Raw genomic sequence first — 13,409 nt, forward strand, 5'->3', positions numbered from 1 at the left:
CTTTACACTATGATAAATATCTTTTTGTTGACTGGACAATGACAGGAGGAAAACTTTTGTTGTGTAAAACATCAATACATCATTCCTGTGTTTAGCAGGCCTCGCTCCAGCCAAAAAAAATTAATGTAGATTTCCTCAGTAATTATCTGAGTGATAGAAAGATAATACAGTGCAGTAGTACAATAAATAGAAGGAAATTATCTAATATCCTTAATCTGCTAGGAATCAAATCGAGGTGGAGGTCTTAGCCACATTACGGCTAACAATTATGAAAGGAGATTTAACCCTTCCCAAACTGTCACCTCCCCCCCCCCCAAAAAAAAGGTTGTTTAAGTAAAGAACAAGATCCGTTTTCCTTCCTAATGCTGAGTATCATTTGAAACATCGGGGAGACTTTCGCAACTAAACGGGACTACACAACCCTTTCAGAGGTTCTAGTAACTCTACTTTGCAAACAACTGCATTCACTTAACCTAACACATAACCTTGATCTGATACATCCATAAAATGGTATGTGTATCAAGACCTTCTGATGCAGAAGTTCAAAGGGAGAGAAAAAATGGTGGTTCCCTCTCGGTCTCCATGCAGTTTATTTTACAGTAAAAACCATCATTCTCATATTAGCAACCAATTTCAGACTTACTACCATGCCACTGAGAAAGTTAATTGAGTTTCACTCCAAAAAACAAATTCTATACCACTAACAACAAAAATTTAAATAAATTTAAATGAAAAGCCAGTGTTTTCATTTGAAGAACAGCATGCATAAAATGATCCAATTGTTTTCACCCTTTCCCAAGTTATCACATTAATGTAAAACCCAATGATAGTTATATTCATGTCAAGATGATTTCTTCACTTCTTCAACAGATATTAATTCATGATACTTAGAAAAAAAAAAGAAGGAAGGAAGAGAAAAACACAACACGGCTACACAATAAACGATCGAGGAACGAGCTCTTCTTGAAGCAGAAAATAATGGAGAGGGGGTGCGAGAGTTTGGGGAGGGTGTTTCCTGTCTTACTGTAAATGAAATGTTTAAAAATTCTGTATTTATATAAAATGACGGATGGCTTTTCTGTTGTCTCGGTGGCCATCCCTAGGAAAAGCTCATGAAAGCTGTCCACGTTTGAAAAGCCAGGATATAAAAGTATACAAGGCCCATTGTCCAAAGAAAGAATTTAAAAGCAACACTGGTTGCCAAATTGTGCTCCCCACCCAGTTACCAAACACAGGATACGAGCCCGTTTGTTTACTTCTCACAATTGAATGCATACAAAAAAGGTCTCCACGCAGTCCCCTGGACAGGTCAGTAGTCAGTGTTAAAATGCTCGAATGCCCTGATAAACCTTGCATTTCAGGTCCCCTCCCTAGAGCTGCAGTCAAAGGTCTGTTTTCCTTTCTTCGGCTCCTCCCTGCTGCCTAATGTAAACTGTCACAACTGCCCGGACAAACGGCCCTTTTAAAACAATCAACTGAGCCTACCTCACCCGCACAGGATGGGATCTTTTTTTTCTTTTCGTAGCCTGACTCAAAATTAAATCTGCCTTCAGTCTTCCACACCCGTTCTGTCAAATATTAATGGGCGGCCACCTGAGTGGCCGTATGGGGCGATGGAAAGGTCTGTCTCCTAAGAAGGTCTTAGGTCTACCCCAATGGGGAGCCTAACTTTCTCACGGAAACATCTTGAGGCGAGGCGACTTTCGAAAAAAGTTGAGGGGAGAAACGCTGTTCTGGCTCAGGGTCAAGTGTCTTACTGCACAGGTAATCGAAAAAGGGAGAAGGGTGGCGGCGGCGGGGGCTGAACGATTCAAAATTATGAGCCACTAATGACTGGAGATTCAGTAAATTAATACGCTTGTTCCATCTGTCAACATCCAAGCTCAAACCCTGTTAAAATCCTAACCACCAGTCTACATCCTGAATCTGCTGCCATGTGACTGTGTTTCACTGCAGCACGAATGGACGGCCCCCTGGCTGATCATTTCGGGAGACTGCCCCCTTACCTCGGGAGGGTAAGGACCTCTTAATTGTGCCACTGCACTGGCACCACGACAGTACACCGTGGGGCCCAAGGAGACCGGCCCACTGGTCTGCCACCCCCCACCCCCCCACCAGGATGTTGAAGACAACCCATGTCCTGCATCACGTCTGCCTTGGAAGCGGATGACAGAGGGGGACCACAGCAAAGCTCCTGCCCCACGGATGCTAACAGGCTACTCCAACGTCTCACCTTCTCCTCGTTCCGGTCCAAAGTTCTCCCCTCTCTCCCGGGCTCCCTCCCGGGCTCCCCTCCCCAACTCGACGCCACCATCATCCTAACTGTGTGCCGAGATGCCCCCCTTTCTGACAGCAGCAATTTGGGCGAGTTAACTTTTATCCTTCCTTCTGCTGTGTAACTTTCGCCTTCACATTTCTTTATCTGCCCTCTGAGCTCATCTGAACTTTCATGTTCTCTCAGCGTGCAGACGTGCATTCCAAACTATGTCTAACAGACCAAATAAGAGGTTAATAAGAAGTGGCAACAGAAAGAAAAAAAACACGATCCCTGGTAACTGATAAGAATGACAGTAGCAGCCCTTTTTTGTTTGTCTTCAAATATAGAGTTAAAGATCTTTAAAAAACTAAATTTTGATGCCTTTGAAAAGAAAGAAGCACAAAATAACAACAGGGGGTTATTGCCTGCGAGCCACGGGGGAGAAACTCCATAATTCTTATTCTCCCTTTTGAAGGCTGTTAGAAATCTGATTCAAAAAAGCAACAGCAGAAGGGGGAAACCTCTTGAGGCTGTAACCATTTCCTGTGATCATGCATAATGTGCTTCAAAAGTGGGTTTTTACCAATTCTGTTGATCAATTGCACCTCCTTCATATCCCTTCTTTTTTCTGCTGTGTTTACATCTGATGTGACTCAATGACAAGCACTGTCTGAGACTGTGAAACAGGCCTGTCATGTTGATTTATGGGCGCATCAAACCACAACTTGTCCAAACTGAAGCTCGCAGTTCATTAATTAGAGAGTTGTGACTTTGAAGTCAGCTTTCAGACTGTGGTTTTTAACATTTGGCTTAATTTATATGCTCTTGAATGTGGATCTCTAAGGAAAAAACTGAAATTCCCTTCTTGTCTTTGAACTTCTTTTGACCGCACAATAATCATTTCTTTGTCCAGAGTGATGCCTGCAATCCCAGAGTCATTAACGCGCATTGAACTGCCACTGATGAGTAAGCCCTACTGAATTAGAAAAACAGCCAGCAAAACAAAGCTGAGAGCCTTCTGCACAGTGATATCTCACAATTACATGCCTTCCCTCCCTGGGCCATTTCCATTTTAATTACTGTTAGTCCTTTAGATTTACATTTTAGACACTTTTTAATCTGTTCCCTTTTTTATTAGAGCAGCGCCCGGTAGCGCGCCACTGTACTTAGGTTGTGTCCGCGTTTTCATTGAAACACCTCCTCCCCTTCACCCCCAAACTGCCCCTGCTCTGCAGGGGTTTGCGTCCAGGCTGCTGAATGGGACTGCACGGGAGAAACTTGGCAGGGCCCGGAAAAAGTGCCCGAGTGATGCCGAGGGAGGAGCCGGCCAAGGAAGAATGTGTGTGTCATTCCCAGGGTGGAAAACGAGCGCTGCCTCGCATTCACTCTCACGTGAGGGGCAGGCATGTGGAGTCGGCGTGTAATGCTCCTGCTCAACTAACGGAAGGGGCTGCTTGCTTAGGGCCAGCCAAGAAGCCATGCAACTGGACCACGAGCTGTGCCGTCTTTCCAACTACAAACTGTGACATCCCAAGGTGAACAGGTGAAAAGAATTCCAGTCCATCATAAGAACGTGAGGAGGCAAGTTACATCGGGTAACTGGGATCCGCAGAAAGATGTCAGGATGACGCACACATGCACTCGGACACTCCAACCGCCTGTCCTTCCCCGACACAGAGCTGCACAGAAGGTGAGACGCGGAAGCCCTCCCTGGGAAGGCCTGGCCGCTTCCGGACGCGACACGGTCACCTAACAGGGTGCCGTGGCCGGGGCGAGAGCCACGCGCCCTCCCACAGCGCTTTGCACAGAGGAGCCGCGGCGGCGATGCGCTTCCACGCCAGGGAAGCGCAGGTCCCCCAAGCTCCGAGGAAGGGGTCTTCCCTGTACCTCACCGCCTCACACCTGCCTGGAGCGATTGCCAAATGCATGCAACTCGTGAGGAGAAGTTACACGGAGACAGACAGGGATGCTGAAGCCTGTCCTGACCTTTCTGTCCGTCCAACCTCGCAAGACACAACTCTTGCAAAGCAAAGGGCCGTCCCCACACACCCAAGCTCAGTGAGCTGGGGAAAAATCCCAGGTGCGCATCCAGGTGAAATTCCACTGAACGCGCTCGCCTCCTCGCCCGCGCTTCTACAGGGGTGCGCGAGGAGCCTCGAAGGTCCTGCCTGCCATCCCGCCCGCCCCCCGCCCGGTGCTCACCGACGGGACCCCTGCCGCGGTGCTGGCATCGAGCGTGTGGCGGCGAGCAAGTGGAACCCGGAGACATGTCAGAGAGAACAGGACGCTACCTCGGCCTGAGAGCTGAGAACCGAGAGCTCAGTGGTGCAATCATTTAAAAGATGAATGACAGTTTAATAGCCACTAGATAGTCCTCTGGGGTCTGTGGTTTGAAAGTAAAATATGTATTGTCGGTACCTCTTTAGGCTGTTTTCCAGCATGTTGTTGTTGTAAAAGCTGAAGCTGCAACTGTTCCTGTTGTTTTTTATAAAACTCTTGAAGCTGCTGCTACAAAGGAAAGAGAGGGCGGTAAGTAACAGAGGGTAGCGCCAGCCCACTGTCCCTTTCGGTGCCATCCACAACTGTGACTTGAAAAATAGCATCCTTTTATCTGTAGCGGCCTGACCTTTAGTTGGAAACGCGACCATAAATTTCAGCGCACGCTGACTATTCTTGGCATTATTGTTTGAAAAGTAATCTCCGAAATGAACTGGCGAAAAACATACCATTTTCTACACAAACTAATTAAAATAAGGCAAGGAATGACCTTTGGTTGTAAAACAAAGCCAGAGTGCCCTTGCTGGGAGAGAGCCTGGCGGACCGCTACCGCCAACGTGCGCATGCTCTCCGAGGGAACGGGGCTGGCCAGTGTGGCGGGTGGGTCACGCGTCTGCGCCAACAGTGTGGGGAGCTTCCTGTGCCTCCTGACCCCTGCGCGTCACCCGGGCAGCTTCTGTCTCTCTACTTCTGCGTCTCCTCTCTTTGGTTCGGGTGTCCGCGAAATGTGAATGTTAGGGCCCCAGGGCACCATGGCAGCCAGAAGTTCATTTCTGCACCGGCAGATGTGAGAGAAGTGACGTCACACCTGCCCCTTAAGAGTACCCAACTCCGCAAGGTCTCTTTACATTTAAAAGCAGAACTTCTGCGAGCTTCTGAGTTGAGATGGGGACTTCGAGAGCTGTCACGTGTAAACCTGCTCCTAACGTGCTCCCCATTTTGCTTTGATTCACACCACTCGGAAGCCCCCGGGCTTACCAAAATAAAAGAGCGTAAAGCCATCTAAGCCTCAAAGATCTTCCTCTTTACCAAGTCCAATTACAGCCCTAATCTCAGTCCTTCGGGTACTCTCTGGGCCCAACCCCTAGTCACTTTGGCGGGGTCCCTCCCTTTCCGGGATGCAAAGTAAGATCAATTATTCAGGGGTCCGATCTGCTCGCTGCATCTGCCCCAGCCACCCTGCTCTGCCTTCTCTGCACTGGGGAAAGGAGCTGCTCGGGGCAGGGGACGGTGAGCGGAGTCGCCGGCCCCGCGAGGAGGAAGACGGGCGGTTACCTGTTGGAGCATGAGGGCCTGCTGCTGCTGGAGGAGGACCTGGAGCTGCTGAGGGCTCAGCACCTGTTGCTGGAGGATCTGCTGCATTTGCTGGGGGGTGATAACTTGAGGTGTCATCATAGCCACTGACACGGGAACCTAGAACGTTAATGAAGGATAAATAGGAAGCCAGGAAATTGCGCGCACGCAGCACTCAGCCTTCCAGGGTCAGCGGCAGACTGTCACGAGCCCGCTTCAAGAACTGACCAGTTTCCCATGCACGGGTGTCTCTCCAGAGGGGACGGGGCGACAGATCCTATTTAATCGATCACGGAGTTTATGTGAAATGAAGAAAGACAAAAGAAGGCCTCGCAGCACTGACAGGTGTGCAGACCAGTCTTGCCAGCGGACAAGGCGTCGAGGCTTAACAGATGCTATCTGGGGTTCCGTCAGAACGATCTCGATTTATTAAAGAGTCTTTGGTGACAATCAGCTGTGGGAAGTTTCACGCAAACTTGACTTTTGTTTTAGGGAAGAAGGCAAATGGGAACCTGCGCCTTCTCGGTGGGAGCTAATCCGATCCACTTACTGTGAGGACGGTGATTTTAAGGACAGCCAATGAACGCTAAGACTTGCGGGTAACTGAACCCCGGACGCACCTTGCAAACTTCAACACGGACCTTCCCTATGATGCCTTTTGCCCTTCCTTATTCACCCACCATACAGATGTCTCCATTCTTTCCTATGCCGTGTGATACCATTAAAAGCTACTTTCCATGACATTTCAGTGACAAACAGCTACAGTGATGAACTTGATAGCATTTCATATTTGCAACTGTTAACACGTTTCTGCACGGGCATTTTTGCAAGGAACCTGCACACTGTATCTGAAAGGATGATGTCTTGTTCAGATAAAACACTGACATTAAAATGACAGGCTGTCTTGGCCAAGGTTACACAAATTGTATTCAAGCGGATACCTAATGACAATGCTATGAATTCTGCAAGCTTTCTAGAATGTAATTTAGCTATTCAAAATAATCACTGCACTTGTGTTTAATTTGCAGACTACATGAGAACCATTTTGTCAGTCCCCGTAATACAAGAAGACTATTTCACGAAAAATTGCCCCCCCCCATAAAAAGGAAAGGAAAAAAAAAACACACAATGAAAGGAAAGACAAAACCTGTATGTCTTCTAACGGTAATGTTTAAGCATCTTACTTTTCTTTGGTTTCGAATCAAACATGTGACAGCAAGAAGCTAGAAGCAGTAAAGGATATACTTTGTTAAAAAGGATCTCCTGTCATCTCATGTATTACAATAAAAGGTAATAACATGTTTTGCACTTTGCCTGTGTGCCACTTAAAAAAAAAATCTGGCAGACAATAGCTGATCAGAAGATAAAAGAATTAAAAAATCTTTCAGGGGAGCAGTAAGCAAAAGGGAGAAAGGCAGTATTAATTTTATGTAACATAATGTCTTAATATGCAGTTTATCTTGACTTTTTCACATGATTTGTCCTGTCATTTGCATAGCGAGCTCTCATTCCTAATTTCACAGTCATTATGCACTGATGTCCTGATTTCTCAGCATCACTAATTTTGATGAACTAAAAATGGTTCCTGAAGGTCAGATTCATGTACAGTGAACATCTTCCACTGTTGTTGTGGGGATGTTTTGTGCGGGGGTGGGGGTGGGGGATGTTTGTGTGCAAGTTTTGCATTGTTTGGAAAACACCAGCCAGAACCTTTGAAAAATTTCATTAACCTAACTCTGTAAGGTCATCAACGAATTCTTCCTATTGCGGTGGCCTTTTAAGTGTAGATGTAGATACACTGTAATTTAAAACAGATGGGCATGTCTGAATATTTTTATATGCAAAAAGGGACAGATGTATATGAATGGATAAATTATCCTTTTAAAAAGCTACTTCGCAGCACGAAATATCACCAATGATGAGAACAGTGAACTTGCATTCAATCTAGGGCAAACACAAGAAGGCATTATCAAAACATCTAACCATCTATAAATTAATTCCAACTAGTCTACTCTGTCTTCATACACAAGAAACTTTGTGAATTTTTCAAAATGTATTGGGTGCCAATCACTATCTTGTGAGCTGCTAAAGCCAACATATCACAATAGAAGTTTACTTTTCCTTGAAGGTTGCATCATCACAGAGGGAGGTTTGATTAAGCAAACAAAAGAACCATGTTTAAGGTTTCTTTTTTCCTCTGCGTTTCTTGGATGACGTACAATATAAATATTCTTGAGCCAAATTTCTGATGGTGATGAACAGGAAAACAGACAGGAATAGGGTGGTGTAAGATCGAAACTGGTGATGGACATGAAATTAACAGTGTTATAACAGGAGTCATCCTAGGAATAATCTATCTCTTGGTCACCATTTTTCAAAGAACTATGGAAAGCCTAGGTTGGAAAGGGGCATGAGAGAACTTGGGAGGTGGGGGGGGGGGGGGGGGGTGTGTGATGGAAATGCCATCTATCTTGACTGGGGTGGTAGTCACACAGATGTACTCAACTGCCAAATTCTTCCAACTGCACACTTAAACCGAGTGCATTTTATTGTATGTATAGTTCAAGAAAATCGATTTTAAAAGTTAAAAAAAAAAAAAAGGACTGACATACACAGACAGGACTGACATAAACCCTTACCTACAGTCAATAGTTAAACATGCTTTTCGCAGGGTTACTTATTCAATGTTTGTAGTCATGTTACTGAACAGTAAAATGAACTTGAGTCTCCTCTTTTTTTTTTTTCTTCCCCCTTTGGACATTTCGATGGAGGTGCTGATGAGTAATAAAATGCTACAGCAGCAGGCACAGCAAAGGAGGGAAAGAGGCAAGAAGCCTGAGTAATCGTCCTGCATGGTGATCGGGTCTCTGAATACCCAGAAGTGGGCTATTATATCCTGATAGCCTTAACTTGGCTTTCACTGTCTGAAAGCACATTTTCACACCAGTTTGCCTGTGAGCCTTTCAAAGGTGGGCTCGAGCTTAATTTATTATAAATGTGATAATAACTGAGATTTCCCCAGTTTCTGCTCCGACGTGCCACGAAAGATAGGTTAGGGAAGGCTTTAACAAACATATCCAAATGGACCAGAAATCACCATGGGGTAGAAAGGGGTGGGGGTGGGGGGGGAATCTGAGCACAGGTTAAGGTTTTAAATAGTTAAGAAATATAGCCTACATATCCAGTCTCTTAACTCCCAATGTCCAACTTTTTCATGTAGCTAGTCCCTACTAATACTAGGAATCAAAGGGCATGCAATACCAGCGAGAGGCTATTACAGCCCACACTTTATTGCCCATTACTACTGAGGTCATTAGCGGCAAGAGTGATTGTACTGGTCTTAACCTATTGATCACTGTAACTACTATCATTTAATCCTGTGTTGAATGTCTGGAAAGCAGCTAAAGGCACACAAGAGAGAGTGCTTTAGCATTGAGAAATATGGCCAAAGCTTAGAAATTACACTTTGATTCATAAAATCTAGCCAGTGGTTTAAATCAATAGTATTTAAAACAGTCATGTGAGTTTTTAACTACAGTGTTCTACTATTTATGGGCCTCTCTATGAGAGTCTTCAGTCAAAACTAAACTTTATTTTTTTCCCCCAGATTCCATGCCATTTACCTTACGTTCCTTGAGACAAAAACAATAAATTCTGATTTCTTTTTGTGCTACGGGGCCCATGCCTTAACTGGGAGTTTAAACTCATTCTTGATTTCTTTCTCAAATGACAATTTAAAGATAGTGCAAAAAAAATTATATCCCTGATGCTGTAACTACCTTAACTGTTTGAGAATATAGAAATGAGTATGTTTTATGAGTTAACAATGAATCATAGAAGGCAATTTATGAAGAACTAGAATGATTCTGTCTAGCTGCCTTCAGGGATCAGAAATTCAAATTAAACTTCTGGCAGACATTTAAAGAATGCTAGCATACAAAACTGAATTTAAACACACACACGCGCGCGCACACACACACACACAGTTAACACTCTTTCGTTGAGTTTCAAGAGGAAATCGTGAATTAAAAAAAGCACACGCACAGAACAGTACACTGCTGACTGATACCATTTGGGTGTGGCCGATCCCAGGTGCACACGAACCTGCGGGAATGGCGGAAATTCAGCCGTGCCTGGCCGTCGGAACGCTGCTAGTATGGACCTGCTACTACCTTAATACCAGTAACTGGGGAGACGTCCTTAGCACCAGCAAGGGCTGGTCTAAGCCCAGACACCACTGTGTCAGTTCTGCCTGATACAGTTTTTCTTTGACTTCAAATTGACTTTCCATCATCCGAACGGCCAGGAGACTATGAAAATAATATGCCTTGTTAGCTTCTTTGATTCCCACTGGGGAAAGGCAGGTGATGGGGAGGGGAAAAATATCTCAACAGCAAACAAACAAATAAAAACGCCCATAGAAACAATACTCCTTTCTAATCTAGGAGACAATTGGAGGAATTGGGTGGGAGGGGAGATGACACAATATAAATACTGGAAATAACATGCTATCATTTTTTTTTCTTTCTCTTTGCACTCACGTTAACTACAAGTAAATGCTGCCCGGGGTAAATACACACAAATTTTGTAATCAGCATCTTCTCATAATTGCTCTGTGTACAAATAGTGAAAATGAGGTGGCCAAAAAACTTAAGTCCTGTTTTATTTCCATTAATCTGGATTAATAACTTAGAAACTAATTTTAATCTGTTATTCACCACGTGTATGTCCCAGGAAACTTGAGTCCCTTCCAGACTTCAGGCTGTGAATGGATGATAACTGACCAGGTTAGGAAGTGTTACCTGGTTCATTAAGTAACAAGAACAAAACAAATTAAATAAGAAAGCTCCAGAACAGCAACACGAAACCAAATCAAGAAAGTAACTCCATTGAAAAAACAAAAACAAAAACAAAAAACCCTCAACTATGCCACATTTCATATGACCACAGGGATGCTAGCCTGTGTAAAAGAAAGTAAGTACTACACTGTTACCCCTCTGAGAAAGACCACAATTTTCATAACTAATAAACCAAAGGATACAACTGCTATATTGGCAAACGAAAAAGTTAGGAAGCTTCTATCTATTCCTCATGGTATTTAGAAGGAAGGAGAAGTAAAGGGGGCGGGGGGGGGGAGCCACATACACACAGACACCATGCAAGGTAGCTGTATCATGGAGGAAAGAAAACACATTTCTGACATAATATTTCAGTCTTCAAAAAATAACAAAGAGTCTGCTATTCATGTGGAAAGTATAATTCTGTTTCATTATGGAATTCTGCTTTTTTGTAGAACTCTTTTAGACTTAGATATTTTGCCACAATACTGTACAAAGCATTAAGGCAGGTAATGGTTATTATATTAATGCAAAATCATCTAAGTAGTCAGTCATTAGCATAACTGTTCTCTCAGTAACAATACAACCACCTATTAAAATTTTAGAAAAAAAAAGAGCTCTTTAAAATGCAATTAGCATTTCATTTTTTATCATTTTGTTTATTACATTCTATCAAGAGAGGCTATCTTTCTTTCAGGAAGAATTGTAGGCCAAGACTATTCTGCCAATCAGGAGTTATTTCAGGTTATCATCCCTAATAAGCAATCTCTGGCGAAGCTCTCGGAGCTCTTCTTTTGTCTTTAAATTTTAAAAAGTGGCAGAAATTCCTATTTGTTTACAGCAGAGGCATTAGGGGAACCTCCACTGCTCTCCTGTAACGTTTCCCATGCATGCAAGGTTACTCCACTGAGTGCCAGCATAATTGTTTTGGCTCTAATAAATATCAGATTCATTTGCATAAAAATGTAAAGTTTACATAAATTAAATCGCTTCTCCCATTAGCGACTGTTAAATACAGGAAACAATGGAAGTTACATAGGAAAATAATCATCCAGTAAGCACTGATCTTGTCAACTTAGCAACTATTATTATTATTATTTAAATCAAGAGAAAATGCCTCGTTTCCTTCCTCAATCTTTCTCCGGTAGAAGTGATGGCAAATGACGTGGTGTACGGGGCTCAAACCTGCCATGACAGTTGGTTTTAACAACAACAACAAAAATCATTTTTAAGGGCTGCAGACAGGAGGAGGGGCGCACTATCCCAAGAAGGAACCCCAGAAAAGAGTCCAGCCACAGCTCTTTAGCTCCTGAAGAGAAATGGCAGAGGCCTTGGCTTAATAACTTCTCTTACACTGAAGCATGATTCAAAATTACTGAAAAGAGACAGCAACTATATCCCAGTGCTATTTGAGACACATACAGGATGCGAATAAAAGAATTCAGCTTGGACAAACAGTTGTGGGGTGAGGGATACTGTTCAACGAAGAGAACTACCATGTTTATCTTTTGTCCATAAAACAATCTTCTAAGACCAAGAATTAAGTTTGCAATTATGTATCCCTCACTCCCCCCTACCCAGTCCCCTTGTATTATGGAATGGAGGGGGGAAGGACTATCATTGGATTTAAACAGGCAGGTAGGCCAAAATTTGATCATTCCAAAGTTTTATAAGGCCTTATGGACAGTACAATCCCCCTGTTTTAGAATTACAACTTAAGTTTCTCAAATTGTGCAGTTTCTCACGCCTGCTTCCAACACCTGCCCCTTATACATCACAGTTAAGCTAAGGGGTGCAAATTAGATTCTAATGAGAAAACATCAGTTGCTTCTTTGACAATCTCACCATTCACTGATTTATTTCTAATGAAGACAAAGCCCAACCAAAAGCTCCCTACGTGTTAAAGGTCAAAATATGTTCAAAAAATGCCTAGTGAAATCAAGGCAAATGGGAAACCCGTGAGGCCCCGCCTCGCGAGGTGGTATGACAATGAGAGTAATTGTGCAAAAAAAAAACCATCTTCAGGAAAAAGTAAAAGGAATTAAGCTGCCACAGCTGTAACAGGTTAGATGAAAAAAATCAAAATTTAATGTATTCTCCCCTGTGTCATCTTGTTTTGTCAGGACATCAAATAGAATTGGGAAGTACAAAATAACAAGCCCTTGAGAAATCACAGCAGCCGACCTTTTTGATGTTGTTGATTTACCTTGTTCTCAGTTATTTGAACAATGATGTTTTAGATTTAAGGGCAAGATAAAGCTTAAAATTTAAAACACGATACCAAGGTATCCTTAAAAAGTGCACCCTAACATTTAGCCTGCACAGTTACTGATGAGGTGCTTTTAACCAGAGTTAAAAGTGAGGTATAATGCATGTGTTCAATATTCATTTTTCTCATTCCAAATTAATTTCTCTTCAAACAAACTGCCAGGTTGGAAGAGAGACTCAGAGAAGATTATTACTACAATCCTGAAGTGGAGGCCCCATTTAGCTCTCTGCAGACAATTCCAGTCCCCACCAGGTGCAGAGGATCTTAAACCAAGAGGTACCTGAATTTTCTTTTTTTTTTTTTAAATGAAAGAAAATAAAGCTAAATGTAGAATGCCATGCATGAGGAAGAAAAGAAGTATTTGCACACTACGGAATGACTAAAACGAATGTCCAGAAATACCACGCTGCTTCCGAGAAAAGAAACCTTTCACCAAACAAAAACACATTTAGCTTAGGGGAGCTAGGACCACCCC

The 13,409-nt window shown here is 43.4% G+C and overlaps 1 protein-coding gene across 1 annotated transcript in view; it reads right to left on the bottom strand.

The window, feature by feature from the left end:
- The window catches only part of FOXP1 (forkhead box P1), a 174,610-nt gene that overhangs the window by 92,521 nt on the left and 68,680 nt on the right, over positions 1–13,409 (bottom strand). The window contains exons 3-4 of the mRNA XM_077770637.1: positions 5,810–5,947; positions 4,676–4,765 (exon numbers count right to left, since the gene is read on the bottom strand). Of these exons, the coding sequence (XP_077626763.1) occupies positions 4,676–4,765; positions 5,810–5,947 (228 nt within the window). The remainder of the gene's footprint in view (positions 1–4,675; positions 4,766–5,809; positions 5,948–13,409) is intronic.

This window comes from Crocuta crocuta, unplaced genomic scaffold (genome assembly GCF_008692635.1).
Source record: "Crocuta crocuta isolate KB4526 unplaced genomic scaffold, BGI_CrCroc_1.0 scaffold126, whole genome shotgun sequence".
Classification (NCBI taxonomy): domain Eukaryota; kingdom Metazoa; phylum Chordata; class Mammalia; order Carnivora; family Hyaenidae; genus Crocuta; species Crocuta crocuta.